The sequence below is a fragment of the Melanotaenia boesemani genome, chromosome 3 (genome assembly GCF_017639745.1).
Source record: "Melanotaenia boesemani isolate fMelBoe1 chromosome 3, fMelBoe1.pri, whole genome shotgun sequence".
NCBI lineage: Eukaryota > Metazoa > Chordata > Actinopteri > Atheriniformes > Melanotaeniidae > Melanotaenia > Melanotaenia boesemani.
The window spans coordinates 14617311-14637396 of NC_055684.1; the positions used below are offsets into that span (position 1 = coordinate 14617311).

The 20086-nt window shown below is 38.5% G+C and overlaps 1 protein-coding gene across 1 annotated transcript in view; it reads left to right on the forward strand.

Moving 5' to 3' along the window:
• The first annotated feature begins 5928 nt into the window (after positions 1–5928).
• Positions 5929–20086, forward strand: part of pmepa1 (prostate transmembrane protein, androgen induced 1) — a 36666-nt gene continuing 22508 nt past the window's right edge. Inside the window, exon 1 of the mRNA XM_041979034.1 lies at positions 5929–6468. Coding sequence (XP_041834968.1) covers positions 6375–6468 — 94 coding nt within the window. The 5' untranslated portion in view covers positions 5929–6374. The remainder of the gene's footprint in view (positions 6469–20086) is intronic.

Sequence of the window (20086 nt, forward strand, 5' to 3'; positions counted from 1 at the left end):
ACATTTCTGCACAAAAAAGTCCCAACTGTCTTGAACTTTTCTACAGGCATGAACCCACTGGAGGGCAGGTATGGTCCTATGAACCAAACACTTCTTATCTTGTTTGTTTAATGTATTGTCTGGAGTCTGTAGATGATAAATCAAATCCATGACGCCAGCTCATAGGGCACATTACACACAACAACTTTGCCTTCAGGGGTCACCAACTAAGTATTCTGGAGCAAAACTACCAACAAATTCATACACACACACAGCAGTAAAACGTTTTTATTAAAGGATAACACTTTATAGCAAAATGATTGTGTACATGCGCCAACTATTAATCAGAATTGGACAACATCCCCATTATGATATTCACATGAATTGTCGATAGGCTATCTCTTTCATATTCCCGTTTACATGCTACAGAGCATAGTTTGATTAATAAGTCACATACATCATGTCTCCCTCTACATAAAAAAGTTTGCATTCATCTTTAGTCTTAATTATATCCATATTCTTTAAAAGCACAGATGAACCCAAAAGTCTGTCTCTTGTTTCCTGTACTGAATTCTGCCAAAGCCGGTTCTTGTGATACAAAAAGCCAACACCATCTATGAGAACAAGCCCATACCAAGTGAAGGTGTCATTATAAGCAGGTCTAGCAACTTTGAAGTTAAAAGCATGTATCACGAGATGCCATCAAAGTTCCAATAACATGTAATATTGGATTAAAGTGTATACGTAGCTAAAAGATGCTGATAGGGTTAGCATGCATTGATAAATCTGTTTAACGCTTACTCGGATTTATGAGATTACTCATAAAAAAGGTTAATCATAAAATGCTCTTTAAATCGGGTTAATGTCAGAATATTGTTGTAAACGAAGACTATTCTATAGCAGAGTGGATGATCAAAGAAATTTTCAGAGGAAATTTTCTATTGATACTGATCTACAGACAAATTATTTAATGTGAACACTAGAAACAGCTATTGATCAGTAATGCCCACAGTTATACTTGCATGTGCAAGTCTACAACCAAGATGTAATGATACACATATTTATATTTTTTACATATGTGGGCAATTTCACATAATTCTTCTCTATTAAGATGCAGATTTCTGTCCCAGTCCTTCAAGCATGGTTTTAGCAGGTACTTTATTAACAACTATTGTGTACCAATTATAATCAAATCTTGACATATCATTCTAAGGAATATTTGCTTTGTTTCCTTCACTCTGAATGAGATACAGATTACACTTTCTAACATCCAACAAATCTTTATAAAAATCATTACAGCCCAATGGAAACTACATTGTACATTGCAGCCATGTAATAGAAGCTAATTCTGTTGGTTATCATCCATACATTTATTTACATGGAGCAACACTGCAACAGAAACAAAGCTCATAATGAGAAAAATATGATACTGTGTCAGCCTAGTAGTTCATGTATAGGCTACATAAACTTCACTTCAAAATGGATTTACAAGGTAACAATTAGGTTAGTTGTCAAAACACATACTTACACAAATTACTTGAGGCAAATTCCAACCTTGTAAACCAAAAGGAGGAGCTTTGCACACATATCTGTGATAGTAGGAGGCATATGGTGGGCATACAATACTCATAATCCTGTATTCCAGTCGCAGTGGACCTCAGAGATGATGTCACACCCGAGCAGACTCAAGTTGCAGGGTCAAAAACCTGAAGGAATAGTGTAACACATAATGCTCTATTTAGCATATAGAAAGACAGTAGTGAGGTTGTACAATACTAAGTCAATCATTTATTTATTAATTTATTTTCTATACGGCTTGGTCCAATTCAGGGTCGCAGGAAAACTGGAGCCTATCCCAGCAATTAGCACGTGAGAGGCGGGGTACACCCTGGACAGATTGCCAGTCTATCGCAGGGCCAACACAGAGACAAACAATCACTCATGCTCACATTCACTCCTAGGCAGAATTTAAAGTAACCAATGGTGGTTTTAATGGGAGTCAATGGGACTCTTTTTGTCCCGCTATGACCTGAAAGGATGGTAAATCATTAATCTGACTCTGTCAAAAATATCAACAATGCAGCAAAATCAGTTTTGTTACTAACTTTTAGTATATTTTAGACTAATACTTACATAAAATACCCAACCACCCAAAATCTATTATATGGAAAAAAAGATCCTTTTTTGTATGTCTTAAACTGGTGACTTTGTTGGTAAATTGGCATTTAAACAGTTAAAAATCATTTTAATTATTACATAATTTGTATTTTTAGATTAAAACTAAAGATGACTGAAAAATCTGAGCAAATAAAAAGCAGAAGATGAAGCAGAATCTTATCATTTTTACATAGTAGTAAATTATAGCAACCTACAAAGGTTAAACTCCCTTGCATGTCTTTGGATGGTGAGGAAGCCAGAGTACCCAGAGAGAACCCACACATACACAGGGAGAACATGCAAACTCCACACAGAACGGCCACTGTTAGAACCCCTCCCCAGCCAAGACTCAAACCACCAGCCTTCTTGCTGTGAGGCTGTGGTGTTAACCTCCACTCCACCATGCAACTCACAATACTAAGTGGGTACTGGATTTAATAAAACACAAAAAGACATAAATGTTGATAAAAAAAAAAAAAAAAAAAAGTTCATTAACACATATGCATGCAACCATCGTGAATTTTCAGGTAGAAACTTTCCGGGTCCAAAATCCAACTTGGGTGAATGTTCCATTTAAACTTCTCCCTTGGCGATTCTGTCTGCCAAGCTCAAATAAAATACACCATATGGTAAAGTAATGTGTAACTCTTATGAGATTAAACAAATAGTATAGTACTTGATAGTACTTCCTGACAACCCAGTCTCATGAGAAAATGTGAAATATTGGCCCATAGCTTTGAATGCTGCAGTTAAAAAGGTCAGAGTGTATCCTTCAATACAGTTTTCCTTGTTCTTGGACTTGCATGAAGTAATAATAACAATATAACTTGGAAGGAGGCATGTATCAAAGCACAATCAGGAACTGCTAACACTCTGTTAACATTACTGTAATATAATTGGTTGATGCAAATATATATAACTCCAGAAAAACTAAACTGTTATAAAAATGCTGTACATGATATCTGTACAAAATGTAAGGTACAGTTTTCCATTGTATTTGGTAATGCACTGAAATCTGAAAATTCTGGCAAGAAATGAACAAATGTATTCAAGACATTTTGCAGGTTCATTTTCCTTTAGTTCTGCAGTTGTTTGTATTGAGTTTATACCCCCCAAAATATTTCTAAATTTAAGTATATTTAAAGCAAAAAAGAAAAAAGCTTTAACATGGAAGGATATGAGAAGACCAAAAGTCAACAGATGGTTAGCTGAGATATGTACAAATCTTTCTTTAGAGCAGTGGTTCCCAGACCTTTTCTGCAGGGCCCCTTGCATGCACCCCGATGCTTACAAAAAAATGTACAAAAAAACGTGTCAGAATTAGTCTTTACTTTATTGGCTCCTTCTTCTTAACTATAGTTAAAACAGTGTCAGTGACAGAAGGAATTATCCCTTCCTCTGCTATAGTGTGAGGTGCTTTAAACCAGGAAACTCTGCAATCTGTTTCAGGTGAGTTGAGCTTTTAATAGGACGGATGCTGCTTTAGTAAAACAACTCTGCTATACTGTTGAGTAGTTTTATTTCTAAAATAATCAACAGACTTTTCTTTGTGTTCAGGATGAGTTTAGCTTGTTTAGCTTCATACTGTCCGATGCTGATATTTAGAGACAAACAACACACTGTGGTCTCTCTTCATTACCCACCACTGACCGTTACTATTACTTAGCCATTACCTGGTCAAGCCTGGGGCAAGATGCCTCATCATTTTTTGTTGTCTTTGTTTTGGTAGCTGCAATTTCTGTTCTTAATCTGTCATTGTTTGCTCATTGGTACTCTCACAAATTTCTCCATGTTTTGCTAGCAGTGCAAAAACTACAAGTTTTATTTAGCTGTTACGACCATCAGTTTTCCAGCCTGGGAAACTGATTGCCTACAGCCGGACCTGATGGTGATTGGCAGAAGTTCCAACATGGATCTGCCCTCCCTGTGCCAGGATTGGTTTTCTTGTGCTCCAGTTCCGGAATGGCTGACCAATCCCAGGGGGGGAGTCCCTACAAACCTGCGCCAGCAACCACAATCGTGGCGACTGTGGACAGTGGGACACAGTTTGCCAGCCTGGGAGTGATTTCAGTCTTGTATAGTGGTTTAAGGATTTCCCTCTGTGGGCATTTGAGTAAATTCAGATTTAAGAGTAAGAGTATTTGAGTTTTGAGTTTGAATTACCGTCCCTGTTTGAGAAATATTATTATGGCTCCGCAGTAATCCAATAACAAAAAGTTTGATGGCTACTTAATTATTTTTTGCCTATAAAATGTAGGCGTAAATATTTGTTTTTCTTTGTTCTGAAAACAATAAAAAGACTGTTGGCTAAAAAAAAAGTCTTTATTCTATCTTTACACAGATACAAAGTTTTAATTTGTCAGGGTGTCAGCGTGTTAATTCTGCATTCCTGTTCCGATGTGACACCTAATTTCTTGATCTTGCCAGAGATTATCTGGCCACAAATGCTTAAAGGAAGTACGATGGAGGGGGTGGTGAAAGGCACAAATCCATGGACCTTCTTGCAAGGAGTCACTAGTCTGATAGCTGTCCTCGACATCTTTTTCTGCAGTCAGTGCACTTTTCTATTTCCCTTCAACTTTGCAAATCATTTCCTCTTTTGTACTTTTACCAGAATGGTAAGAATAAGGAGTTAAAGCTACATTATTGAACATTCTCAGATTTGCACACTTCGGTGCTCCCTAATGAGAGCTAAGTCAGCATCCATCTTGCATCCTGTCTCATCTCTGAGCTCTCTCCAGGTGATCGAAGTCAGTTCGATGTTGACTCTTGTCTTTAAATATTAGCTGCTTCTTCTTAACTACAGTTAAAACCTTGTCAGTGGCAGAAGGAATTATCTGTTCCTCTGCTATAGTGTGAGGTGTTTTAAACCAGGAAACTCTGCAAACAACTTTGGGTGAGTTGAGCTTTCAACGAGGTGGATGCTGCTTTAATAAAACAACTCTGCTATTTATATGACAGCTAAGTAGTAGTTTCTTTGTGTTCAGGATGAGAGGTCCCCAAGTATAACTTGCTTAGCTTCATACTGTCAGATGCTAATATTTTGAGACATATAACAGTATCTCTTTATTACCCACCATTGACCATTACCTGGTCAAGCCTAGGGCAAGATATGCCGCATCATATTTTCTTCTTCGTAGAATTTGTCCGTGTTTTGCTTCCAGTACGAAAATAAGTTTTATTAACCTTGCTGCCCCCCCTGTCATAACCTCCCCCCTTAGACAGTTACAAAGATGTGTATGGGTTACACACTGAAAAAACAGGTCACGCCTAGTGAGCATTGCCTGACAGAAAACAGTAGCCCTAACTCTACCCGCAGCCAACTTTACCCCCACAAAAGTTATATCCAATTCCAAGTTGTTTTTACATTTTTTGGATGGAGTTGGGGATGACACACCCTCCCCAATCCCCCCCTAATTTAGTGGAATCCTACAACATATAAAGCATTCAGTTCGTGTAGGCTGTGTAATAATAACAGTAATTATTAGGTTTGACATACTATATCATGAAAATGATACAGTGCTCACATGTGATCTGACAAGGTCTTGTATGTCTGGAACTTTAAGCAAACATATCTTTTATCTGCTGTTTCCTGTCTGGCTGTGTGCTTCTGCTGTAACTTGTGATGTGCCAAAAAGGCAAGTGGAAATTGGAAATGGGAGACAGACTAAGAGAAAGGGAGAGAGAGAGAGAGAGAGAGAGAGAGAGAGAGAGAGAGAGAGAGAGAGAGAGAGAAACCCCCAGAGACAGAAAAAGAGTACGAGGGAGGGAGAGGGGGAAGGAGGAGAGAGAACAGCCAGCACCACACAGACGTCCCTCGGCAGTTTAGTCGCCGGTCACTCGGCGGAAAACACAGATACACTGACGTTCGTTTCCAAAGGACAGACCCGGACAATGAAACTATCTGAAGTACATTTTAAATAGATTTAACGGCTGCGCCGACACTCGGGCCGCGCGCCGTTAGACGGATTAACAGATAGCTAAGTCAATAGATAGATTTCGTAGGGAGAGGAGGAGAAATCAGAGAGAGAAGAGGAGGAGAGAACCGAGACAAGGGGAGGACGGACGGACCGGAGAGGAAGGAGAGGAGGCTGGAGAAAACAGAGAAAAGGGAAGATTTTTCAGGGGGGGAGTTTGGTGTTGTTTTCGGTCTCCTCTCCTTCTCCCGATCTTCTCCAGACCAGCCCCTCATATCCTCGTCTCCTGGAGCATTTATGTCTGATTTTAGGAGGCTTTAAATGTTGAACTTGATGGGTGTTTTAAACGCCACCGCCGCCAATGTCTCCTGTACTTGTAACTGCAAGCGCTACACCTCCCCGAACATGGAAATCTGTAAGTTACTTTTATTTGATGACTTTTTGTGTCTTCCTTTTTCATTGACTTTTTTCTTTAACAGTGTCCGACCGTGGCTGTATGATGTTTCTGAGCTTGACATGAGTTTTTCTTTTTTTGTTTTTTTATTGGATTGTATGAAAAAGAAAGAAAATCCTTCTGTATGTTACAGTTTTACATGTTATTGTGAGCGGATGACTAATTCACAACAGGTGATGTTTTTGTGCTACTGACATATTTAAGCATTTTATCTCATATAATTAGCTCTGTCTGCCGTTTAAAATCTGTTCGGCTAGCCTACTGTAAGTTTTGGCTTGCCATTTGAGCTTTTAATGACTTTCTACTAACTTTAGTCTGGTTACAGCGTTTATAAAATTGTTTAAAACTATGAATAGCTAGCTTAACTAAAGGATTTTGTCCACTTATAATTAATAACGACTGATTTTGAACTTGAACCAGACCGAGAAGCTTCCTATAGCTGTCCCAAAGGATTCAAGCCTAGCTTACTTAATTTGAAAAGAAAGAAAAAACAGAAAACTGCTGTTGTTTTGGGGGTTGTTGACGGTAAAAATGTGATTTAGTGTGCTGAAACTGTCATGATGTGGCCTCAAAAGACAGTTGAAGCTGGATATGAGAGGAAAAGGTGGGTTTTCTAGGCTGAAAAGAGAGGGGGGAGCAGATTTGGTCGTCGCTTCGTCATTCGAGTGAAGCCAGACGTCTGTCTAGCTGTCTGCCTGTTTGAGCGCGTGCACACATGCGCGCTGATGCGTTCGTGTGCGGTCGTATCCGGGAAATCCCTGTGATTGTGTTTGTGTTCGTATGTGTGTTTATGTTTATACGTGTGAGCTTTTGTGCGTTGTTTGGTGGAGCGGTTAAGCTTGAAGTCCACGTCGGGTTAGACGTTCCTGCTCTCACGGGGACATCCACTGGTGATTGTGAATTCAATTTAGGATGCTGTGAAGTCATTTGTACAGGAAAGCTCTGTTTTATGTGTGTGTGTGTGTGCGCGCGCGTGTTACCAGATGTATTGATAAATCATCGCTTTTGGGAAATCAGTGCACACTTGTGTAACTTCTAACAATGTGGTCATCAGAGATTAATTTCTGAATAATTGAAAATTGTTACTTGGGCTGCAGCTAACTAATATTCTACATTGTTGTTTAATAATAATATAAAAATGTTATGAGATTAAAGACAGATTAAAGCTTGGTCCTGTCATTAATATATGTGTATGTGTAAAAAGTTAAAAAGAAAATGTACCTCTTTTGGATAGTAATGTTTTACATATAGCAACATAATAAAGAATGATCTGGCATTATCCATCCTTAACCCTAGATAATTACAGCCCTAAATAAAGACTAACAGAATACATCTCCCAGCTTCATTATCTGAGTTATTTAACAAAAAATAACCCAAAATGCAGAAGCTGTGTATGGAAAAACTGACACTTATGATTCATCAGCTTGTAGCAGCAATAACATGAAGTACTTGTTTTTTGTATGACATTCTCAGTCATTCACACCATTTTTAAGGAATTTTTCCTATTCTTCTATTCCTATTCTTTCCTATTTACAACTTTCTTCTTGAGTTTTGTGGGCGTGCGCGTACATGAAGCTCTTTTGAGGTGGATTTCAAATGGGCTGAGGTTTGGACTTTTGGCCATTGGGCCACTGGGCTCTAGTTAGAAGCAGTTTTTCTTTGAAGGTTGAGGTAATATTTTGACAAGAGTTTTATAACCTTCAACTTTGAAATTGGGAAGCAGATATTTAAGATCCCAGTGAGTAATGCATTTACCTAATTATGTGTGAGACGATTTCATGCTGGTTTCATCAGTCATTTGTTTCCCATACAGCCTTTTTGAAATGACATTAGTCCCTAGTGGAGGTTTATTGAGTGTTGACAGACTGGTTAAATAATATTATTAGTATGGATTCCCATTTCAGAATGGGAGCATGTGGAGAAACACATAAAAATGGCAGAATAGATTTATGTTACAGACACTAGCTCTGTCAGTGCAGTTAACCACTGTGGCACCACAAAATTATATTAAAACTCATACAGAATATGGAAAGTGAATTGACATATATCTAAGACGAGGAGTCATTTTCTTGCTGTTCGGCCATAAAAACCTTTTAAGCACATTTGAATAGCCTAAGAGGAAACTAGATTTCTCCACTTCCTCTTTTCCTTTTCAAGCTTTAGAAAATCTTGCACTGGGAAGCGACTTTGACCAACTACAGGTCTTTTCAGACTTGATGAGTGAGTGGAATAAAGCTCAACAAACTCTCTGACGGGGTGGGATGTGGTGGCTGAATGAGTTAGGCAACTGACTACCATCTGGAGGAGTGGGATTTGTCTCCATTTGATGGTAATCTCTGTTTAGCACATATGATGTGCATGCAAATGCCCATGCTTTCTGGCGTTTCTGTTTTTATCCTTTTGCAGAGTTCTGCCCACCCCAGCTTTAAGCTGTAGATTGTGTTTTTAGTTTTGTCAGCATCCTAATCTTTCACTCTCTCCTGCTGCTCACTTGACAGAATTATAAGATCTGATGTTGCAGAGCTTAAAACGATAAGAACCAGGCGTTTTGTTTCATGCTCATCCAAGCTGTTGAAAAGCTTAATTTCTGACTCATGTTGCATTTTCAGTGTGAAAAATGAATAGGATGTAAACTTCCAGAACCCGCAACACAAATGCATCGAACGAAAACGGCGTGAAAGTATGTTCGTGGGAATTTTTTTCTTGTATTGTTAACAGTAATACAGATCATTGCCTGGACTTGTAACAGTAAGAGGAGATAAGAATGCACACACACACTCACACACACAATTCCTCTGTCTGAAAACAGACATGATGTTTAGTCTGGAGGGGGAGACGGAGGGAAACAGATGAACCAAAGAAGGAGATGCAGTGGAGAACAGAGCACGCTAGAAAGATGGTAGAAGGAGAGGAATATGTCGTAACTTTGGAAAGAACGAACGGGTTGTCAGTAAAAGAGAGAAACCGAGGGCCCAAAAGAGATATAGAAGCAAAACAGACAGACATACTGGTGAGCTGTAAATTGTGTAGGCGTTGACAGACTGAAACTAATGATGCATCGGCCTTTATTATAAAAACAAGATTATTTTTAAGCCGGTGCAGATGTACTGGGCAGTATGCACTGGAGTGTGACAGGAAAGATGAAAGACACAGTAGAACAAAGTAAAACACAAGATAATCCACATTATACACGTGAGATGTGGTGATCAAAGGAGGATGTAGAAATGATAGAAAAGGGAGGGGCTCTTTAAATTTTTACCTCAGAAGATCTTAAAAACAGATCTTGAGGAAAAGTCTTGTTTGAGAGCAGATGATGTGATATGTGTTGCTGCAGATGTGAAAGACACTTTAAAGCTTCAGCGCGTCCCTCAAAAGACCCAAGTCATTTACAGATCTGTGGAAAATGGTTAAAAAAAAAACTTTATTTCTTCATATATAGTCAGGAAAACAAAAAATGGTGCTGTGATTTACTACTTTAAGTGTGGACGTTGGCTTCATTTTGGTCTGTTCTGTTAAGATGATCCCACACTGCTTCAGTGATGCAGAGGTCTGGGCTCTGAGAAGGAATCATTACTCCATCAGACCTGTTGCCACTGGTTTCGTCCCCATTTCTGATCAGGCTTCAGCCCTCAATGGATGGATCGACTGAAGGTCCAGATGCATCTCTCAGGTTCTGTGTCAGACCTTTGCTGGATTTTTTTTTTCCTCAAGGACATTACTGTCATATACTGTTCATCTGCTATGGATCCATTTTTAGGCCTGACACTTTTTTTTGTTTGTCCCCCACTTGTCGAGTTTCCTCAGTTATGTAAAGAACACCATACTGACAAATGCCAAGTCTTCAGCCAAAAGATCTTTTGGAAGCACATTTTTGCTGCAAAAATACTCTTATTTCTAGCAAACTGTGCTATCTTTGGATTTTTTTTTTTTTTTTTTATGTAGATGCAGTTAATGAAATTTGGAACAAATTATGTGTTTTTGTGGCAGACTGCAAGTAACGAAGTGCTTTACAGATTCAATTTAAAATCAGTTCTTTGATAAGTTGTCTTATTAAAGAAACTAATTCCTAATTCAGGATTAACACAACATTGGATTAACGTTCAATTTGGGAACCTTTTTATGCTTGAATGATTCATAGGTCTGTGTTAAGTGGTTTAACAACCAAAAAAAAAGATGTTTCTCTGAATATAGTCAAGACTGGACAGAAAATGAGTGTAAAAGCAGAAAAAGGTCAAGAAAAACTTTAAAACACTTCCAGAAAGTCTGGAAAACTGTTGCTCAAGATCACTTAAAAAGATTAGACAAAGTCTGATTGCTTTAAAGCTAAATATAAAGACAGGAGTGATGGCTTGGGATTTATTAAAATGGTCTCATTCAAAGCTAAATTAAAGCGAAACAGTTGCATTATTATTATAATCTGGATCCTTAAACAGTCACTAAAAATCCCTTGTTATTGTGGCTTTAGAAACCATATATCACATTTTGATCACCTTCAAAAGCCACTTAGCAATAACTATTCTAAGAAAGAAAAATAAAAAAAAACAGGTGGCAAACATGCTTATCATGGATCAAAAGTAACAAGCTGCTGTTTCATAGCTAAGTTATCAGTTAATACCATGTTCTCATTGAATTAGTACAATTGTTGGCTGCAATTCTACTGTAGCCCAGACTATTGTTGCATCCCATCTCATTCATCTTTAACAGCTGGATTTAAAGCATTCGTCTTCCACCTTCCTCTCTCTAGACTTGTAAAAGAGCTGCCGACCCCCTGACTCACATGTAACTGTCATTTATCTGTCTCACATCTCTCCTTCCTCTAGATCTTATGGGTTGAAATTGTAGGGTTTCATATACCTGCCACAAGTAATAGCACACATATGCACATTTACTCACAGGCACATATGCAAAAACACATCTGTTCAGAGTGGCAGACATTTCTAGTCAAAGTACATGACATCAGCATTACTCACAGGCTAGCCATGTGTGTTTGTCCGTATGCGGATGTGGTGAAGTCATTCCTGCTATCAGCTCATAAGAACCATTTCCTACAAGTAGCCTGGTCTCTTGGTGTATTTGTTCCGACATGTCTTAAAATCAACACGTCCCAACAGTCTGTCTCCACGGCCAACGTAAATGTTATCCATATCGTGTGTCTGAGTGAGTGTGAGTTCAGCTGGAGGGTAGTGGTATTTATTTTGGTTATTAAATTTAAAGGAAAGGAGTCAGAGCGTTCCAGAAGTGATTCCAGAAGGTGACTGTGGTGTGGACAGCAGGAATGGTATGCTGATAGACAAGATGCCAGTCCAACTCTTGTTGCTTGCTTGATCTCGCATTACTAAAATATAAAGATTTTAGTTCTCAGCTTCAGTGCTGTTGGGTTCTTTCACTTCAAATCTATTTTGGTTATTTATTTTCTACATTTTCCTGGCTGGGAGGGAAGAAACATCTATGTATGGAACATATACAATGACATGAAAAAGAGGAAACATAGGTTTTATGTATAAAGACATAATAATAAACAAGAAAAAGTCTCTGGTGATAACTTAGTCTTAAAATGAGCTAAATACAACCTTAGATGGACAAGGGCCCATGGAAGAGTATAACACCATGTCATTATTGAACAAAAACTAAGACAAAAACAATATGAGAAAAATGAAGTCCACCCTCACTGCTTTTTATAAGATGCTAATCAACTGCACTTTATTAATTAATCGTCATCAACGTGACGATAAAAGCAGAAGTTTTTCCAGTTTGCTGGTCTGGATGATTCAGGTGTGTGTTAAACAATGCCAAGGAGGAAGGGCATCTTTAATGATCTTAGAGAAGCAATTATTGCTGCCCATGAGTCTGGGAAGGATTATAAGACTATTGGATGAGTCCATCATTCTACAGCAGTGTTTCTCAATCCAGGTCCTCAGGATCCACTGCTCTGCATGTCTTAGATGTAATCCTACTCCAACACACCTGATTCAGATTAATCAACTTGCTAATCAAGTTCTTTGCAAGCCTGTTAACGAGCCATTCATTTCATTCAGGTGTGTTAAAGTAGGGTTACCTCTAAAACATGCAGGGCAGTGGGTCCTGAGGACCAGGATTGAGAAACACTGTTCTACAGGAAGAAAAATTAGTCACAAGAGGGAAACACTCAAGGCAGCTGCCAACCTTCCCAAGGGTGGATGTCCAAGTAAGTTTAGCCCAAGATCAGACCACACACCGCCCAGAGAAACGCCAAATATCTCAGATGTTACAGGACTCAGTTAGCATGTTAAATAAAAAGTACTTTATTCATCACAGAGGGTAATTGCAATGTTGTAATGTTGTAGTAGGGTTTAATGGGTTAAGGTAGTTTTAAATGGTTTAATATTAAAATCTACATTACCAGCAGAAGAAAACTAAACCGATATGATTGGTTTGGAAGTTTTTCAAGGAGAAAGTCCTTTCTATCTAAATAGAATATGACAGCATTCGAACAAACCATAAGACCTCTGGAACAATGTCTTTTGTTCATCTTGTTTGGACAAAACCAAACAGCGTACCAGAGGAAACACTGTCAACAATGATGCTTGACTTGGGCTTGTTTTGCAGTCAGAAGGTTGAACACAAACTCGTCTGTATACCAAAGTTTTCTAAAGTCAAATCTTACGGCACTTGCTTTTGTGGAGGAATTAACCAGCTAATAGTCAATAGTCAACTGTAATCAGTTCAACCAATGCAAAACAGCTTTTAAGGGAATTTTATAAATCAGAACCAGATTCAAAGTTGATACTGTATTCAGTGTGATGTTTTTAAGTTAAGGTACATTGACAGCTCCTTTCCCTTAACTGGTCTCTAATTTCTTAACATATTTACAGCTATAATAACTAAAGTAAACGTTTTATCTGTTGACACATTTTGTGGCAATAAAGTGTTGAACAATAAAATTCACATGCAGTGAAATGCATGCAGAATTATTTAAAGAGTATATTTAACAGCACCACACCTGAAATGAGTCATTTTTGTTGTTATTGTGTGACTGTCTTTGTCACATATTCTTCTCCACATCCTGTTTAATCAACCCCCATGTGACCGACATCATGTTTATCAATTCCACTTTTGACCATTTGTATTACGAAACCAGATGCTGATGCAACCGGCATGCAACTCCATCTTTGATTGCTTTAATGTAACTTTGACGGTTACCCAGAAGCAACTTTTTGCAGAGAAATCTGTCACACATGCTCCATCACTGTTGCTTTCCTCAAACAGTGTGATCAAAGAGACGCAACAACAGAAGAAGTTAACTTCATCAGAGAGGAAACGTCAGTTCAGGCTCAGACTGAAGCTGCTGGTCTCTTAACTTTTTCTCGTAATCGTCTGGGATGGTTGGATAAGAGCACTTCAACAAATCCATAAGGAAATTAAGTACTCCGAAAAGTTACTTTTTTAAATGTTTGAACATGATTACCAATTGTTGGGCAATATTTGTCTTTTTCTGACTCTCCTTTGCTCTCATTCAGTGAATCATGGAAATTAAATTATACAGTCTGTTCTCGCTGGCTTCCCAGACATATTATGTAAACGTGTCTGTATTGCTATGTCATGTTGTAATAGTTAGCTGAGAGAGGATTTAACTATTTTTAGCAAAAAATATGGTTATGTGTGTGCCTTTTCTTACAGTAAAAATAAATAAATAGAAAAAAAAATAGGGGGCCAGTATGATTTGTATCTGCATATTTTTTCTGTGATTGACAGCTGGCATTGTCCCAGAAACAGAATCGCTGTAATCCCTGAGGATGGTAAACAGAGAGTAATTTGTCTAAAAAGAAATGATGTAGCCACAGAAAGACAATTTAGCTGTTTTTTCTTCTTTGTTTCCTGGTTTCAGATAACACATTACCCAGGAAGCTTCTCACTGCAGCAACTTGAGCAAGTGCCTTACTTTAGGGCAAATAAAAAGTAACAGTTTCTTTGTGTGAGAAATTGAGTCCAGACATTAACATCCTGCATCTCTTCCTTCTATTTTACGATTTTGCATTTCCTTCTGTCCTAAATTTCACCTTTCCTTGTTCACTTTAGCTCTAGTGTTAAAGCAAAGTTTTAAACATTCAAAATGGTTTGCACTTACGCATAATGTTAAATAAACCAAATATGATTTGATGCTTTTTTCCCATTTAGAATTAATGACTGAATACAAATAAAAGTCTATATATATATTTTTTTCCAATTGAGACACCCCGTTGTAAGTTTACACAATCTGCTGATTAATTGATAATGTAAATGTTTTTTTTTTTAGCTGAGTCTTTGACCCCCCCCCCCCCCCCCCCCCCCCCCCCCCCCATCCCACGGCTTCCTTCCTTTGCTCACATCCTTCCTTCGTCTCTTTTCGCCTCTCCTTCTTTTAGTGCTTTCATTTAACCTCTCAGCTGTTCTTTGTTTCTCGGTCTAGACACCAATAACACACACAAGAACCAGAAAAGTCATCAGGACGCTCTCATCATGTATATATGTAGATGCATGCAGCATGTGTGTTCAGGGGTCAAGTTCACCGACACTCTGAGGGGAGGGGGTGTGCGCTTCTGTGTGCATGTCTGTGTGTGCTTCCTGCATATGATCTGCATACGAGACTCAGCTGAGGCCCTCATAGTCTCTGGACCCATGTTGTCCCATTAATTAGTCTGAAGTCAGAGCCAACCTTATATGTCTGCTTCACAGTGTGAGTAAATGAACACAGGCTGTCTGAGGGCCAAGAGGCTGGTTCTATAAATAAAGACAATGACTGTCACGGCACGGCAAATGTGGAAAAGATTGTGTCTTGTCTCACTTTAATTAGTCTGAGAGAGAAAACAAAATCCTTTATGACTGTCTGATCTTCTAAATACTTCAATTGTTGTCTGTTTATGTTGTTTAAATCAGAGTGTCTTGTCTTCTGTTAATTAGTCTGGCACAGGGGAAGTTGCGTTAGGATTGTCTGGTGAACTAAATCCTCATTCTAACATTTAATTACATGCAAGAAAGAAGAAATTAGAGCGTCTAGCGTTTGCTAATTATCCAGAGGAATCACAATTTGTCTGTCTAGTTTCACCTGCTGTTATAGAGCAGATCATGAATTAGTTTAAAATGGAAAAATGTATTTTTTTGCCACCAGTTTACATGTGGAAGCGTGCATCTGTCTTCAACATGCCAACTCAGTCAGCAGTTATTTGACAAAAAATGTCTGTTTATATGCTCAAATTGTTAGAGATGGAATTAAATGTTAAAAAACTCACTGGTTTATAGTACAGTTGAAATAGAGTAAAAGTCATTCAGCTAAAACATTAGCTGGTGAAATTGTTTAGACTATAGAGACATGTTTCACAATTTAGTCACCGTTTGACTGTCTTACTTAGAGCAGCGTCATCAGCATCTGTTATTTTGATTTGGATCCACATTAGCTGCAAACAACACCTGCTGCTATTATTCCTGGAGGTCTATTTGTGAAGTACAATTAAATATCTAAACACATATGCACATACATACAGACATTTACTTATACACGTAAATACTTCACAACAATGGCATAAACAATTCATATACATTTATATGTTACACGAAAGTCAATGTTTAAACTCACGAAGACAGGACATGAGGACAGGATATAATATAGCATATCCTTCATAGGATATGAAATTCTGGTCTAAACCAAAGTGCTGATGTGTATTTTTTTTTTTTTTTTTAAGCTTCAAAGTAAACAAAAACACAATGTTTTGTTAGAAGAGCTTGTTGTCACAAATTTGCATGAAATCTTTTCTGGCCTTTTTTAATTTTGTATTTTTATTCAATGAAATGACTTTATTTATTTATTTTGAATTATTCATATGTATGTATTTATTATTACATTACTAATTCATTATTTATTTTGATTGGTTCTAAATTTAACATTAATTGTTTTTTAATGCTGGCTTTTTCATTTCATTCTGTATTTTATTTTTATATATTAAGGAGTTAAGTGAATCTGCTTGCTTACACTGTAGAATTCATGGGGTGACTCAGTTGTCATATCATGAAAGTTGTGGTGTGATTTTAGATTTTGTGACACAAGGCATAGCTTTCAGCAGATCTGCAGTTTGTTTGCATGCATATAACAAACACTTTTCATTTGAAATTCAGATGTATGCATGCAAATGTTGGTTTTGTTGATGGGGGTATTTTTGCATATGAAATCAAGCTTGCCGTGCATCTGCAGGGAGGATGGGGGTGAAGTGAGACAGTCTGGGTGTCTGGGAGTGCAAAGGTCAGGGGTCAGGTCAGAATAAGGATGGAAGGGGGGAGGATGAAACATTGATTGTCTTAGTAACAAGGCAGGTTGCGGTTGTGTGTTTGTGTTATATTCCTTCCTCTCCTTTTTAAATTAAACAAAATATGCTGAACTGCATATAATATTTTAGTTAAATTAAATATTTTAATTTGGATCAGGAGACATCGATCAAACATTTTGCTGCCTTCACCTTAGGAATATGATTGGTGCTCACAAGGTTGCATATTGTGCACGACTGAGAGTCACACTCCCATTTTCACTGGTATATGAAAATGTGTACATTTCCTATTTTTTGTGGGGACACACAGAACACACAATGTTGTGCTGTCACGCATCTGAGAATCTGAGACGCACTTTTCCCACAAAGTTGAGACAGTCTGGACAAATCATCAACCAGTCAGCTGGTCCTGACTGTGAGACTCAGTCTAGACAATGGACACTTTAGTCTGAGAAACACACATACGCTCTCACTCCCCTCACACACTCATGTCACAGACGCTCATGACCGTGGGCTTGACCCCTACACACACACACACACACACCCATGAAAAAAGGACTGTGTCTCCCTCCTTTTGCCTTCTGGTACATAGGAAACAGCTGGGACCACATCTTTTGCATCTACAAACACACACATGCACACACAAATGACACACTCATCTCTTCTGTTTATATTACTACTTATTATCATTGCATATTCAAGCATTTAAACTCACAGGTACAATGCATAAGCCAGTCTAATTATAAATGCTAACCCCAGCCCCTCCCCCTCTCAGTATTGCAAGTGCAGATGCACACACAGAGTAGATTACAGTGTGTCTAGACAAAGCAGCGGGCGAGAAAAGCACTTACACCATATTCTACTTCACATGCACATAAAAGATGCAGTTAAAATCTTTTTAGATAAAAAAAGTTGAGTACATTAAAGCCCATGTGCACATCAGAGCAAACGACAATCATGCTGATAACTGAATCATCCGAACTATCCACGTCCTGGACTGCAAGCAGGACATCACTGCTAAGTTATCTCAGTTTGAAAACATTTTCTTCTTCTAAACAGATCCAATGACATCCTGGAAAATAATTTGATGCTAGGCTGCTCATGAAATGTCAATCACGTTTTTTTTTTTACTTTTGGTCGGTCAAACAAGCAACTTGCAAACTTGCAGGGCAGGTTTAGACTCATTGGTTTTATAGGATCTCCGTATCTCACTGCTGACAGAGCAGAGAGAAAAGAGCCTTTAATTGTTGTGAATAGCAAAACAGAGCAGTCTGTAGACTTGGGATTTAAACCATTACAAGCATTTTCCCCAACAGGTTGTTCGTGTGTTTAGCATGTTGAGTTTACATGCAATAAAATGCTCTATGAATAAAATTAATGCCTACATTTATTTGCCATTATATAAACATAAAGTAAATACAGTTAAAAATACTGGAATAAAAGAAGCTTCTCTTAAATATTAAATTATTAATTATATTAGAAAATAATATTGTACAATAGATACATGGATAATATTAAATGAACAAAAATTTATCAAATAAAAAGAAATCAAATAATAGAAAAAAAGACTGGATGTTTTTTTTTTCTAAAATTTGCCAAGGGGTTGGAAAACAACAAATGATATTTATCAAATTCCTTTTATCAATGCAGCTGCAAACAAGAAAATCTTAATGTTTGATTCAAAATAAGCAAAAGCTTACACAGACCTGCAGTCCTCTGAGAGTTGCTTCCACATATATGATGCAGAAAAACCGAAGCAACTTCTCCACGTCAAGTTTTAACTGAGGACAGAGAGGTCTTGGAGGTTCCTGGCACACCAGGAGATCTAAAGCATCTTTTGGCCCTAAACTGAAACACAAACTGAAACTGGGTTTAGATGTTTAAATGTTCTTCTTTGCCTCCAAAGACAGTTAGCTGTGTTTCTTTCTTTCTTTCTTTCTTTCTTTCTTTTTGAGTAATTATAGGAAATTTAGAAACATCACATTTGTCAAAGGCACTTAATGAGTGCTGGTACGAGATAACAATCCTCTTGCGATGTGCTTGTGTTAATTTGTTTGTAATCTGCATATCTACAGCAGCAGGTTTCACATGAGCAAAACCTTGAATTATTAAAAATGATGTTGCTCTGTGTCCTTTGGATCAGTAATCTGTTTGCTAAAGCTAATCAATACTGTCTTTCTATCTTGTGGGATGACCCTGAACCTGGAGTCCAAATGAACATCACTATCTAACGATGAAGGGGAGAAAACACGCATCTCAAGTCTCTTCACCTCCTCTATGTACCTCTCTAAGACTCTCTGTTATAATTTAGAAGATTCACTATGGAAATTGTGAGATATATTTCTTCCTGCTTCCCACACACAGGACATTAGTGCATGTATCTTGCAGAAAAAAAACAAACAAATTTTTAACTTTTGGAAACTTTCGTGTCTGGAAACCTTGAGTTGATTCAACTGAAACAAAAGTTAAGTATGAGGTCCACATTGTTTTTCTCATGAAGTCAAAACAATTTTCTCTGCTTGTTTACATTCCTTCTGTTCATGAACCTTCATAGTTCTTGCAGTAAACATAAGTGCAGCTGATGTTACATAGAATAGTTGACAAGTCATTCTCAGCCATAAACCGAAGCAAAGGTATATTATCTTTATGAATATTCAATAACTATTTGGCATGCACTCCCTTAGCCGCCACCTTATCGTGGTGGAGGAGTTTGTGCGTCCTGACGATCCTAGCGGCTATGTTGTCGGGGGCTTTATGCCCCTGGTAGGGTCACTCATGGCAAACAGGTGTCTAGAGGAGGGACCAGACGAAGTGTGGCTCAAATCACCCCCAATGATGATGACAAAGCAAGGACGAGAATTTCCCTTGCCCGGATGTGGGTCACCGGGGCCCCCCTCTGGAGCCAGGCCTGGAGGTGGAGCACGGAGACGAGCGCTTGGTGGCCAGACCTTTACCCATGGGGCCGGTCGGGCTCAGCCTGAAAGGGTGACATGGGCCTCCCCTCCTGTGGGCTCACTAACTGCAGGAGGGGCCATAGGGGTCGGGTGCAGTGTGAGCTGGGCGGCTGCCAGAGGCGGGGACCCTGGCGGTCTGATCCTCGGCTGCAAAAGCTAGCTCTACGGACGTGGAATGTCACCTCTCTGGTGGTGAAGGAGCCTGAGCTGGTGCGCGAGGCTGAGTGGTTCCGACTAGATATAGTTGGACTCACCTCGACGCACGGCTTGGGCTCTGGAACCACTGTCCTTGAGAGTGCAATAGGGTCCTGCCCCAAGTGTTCACGTATCTCGTGGTCTTGTTCATGAGTGAGG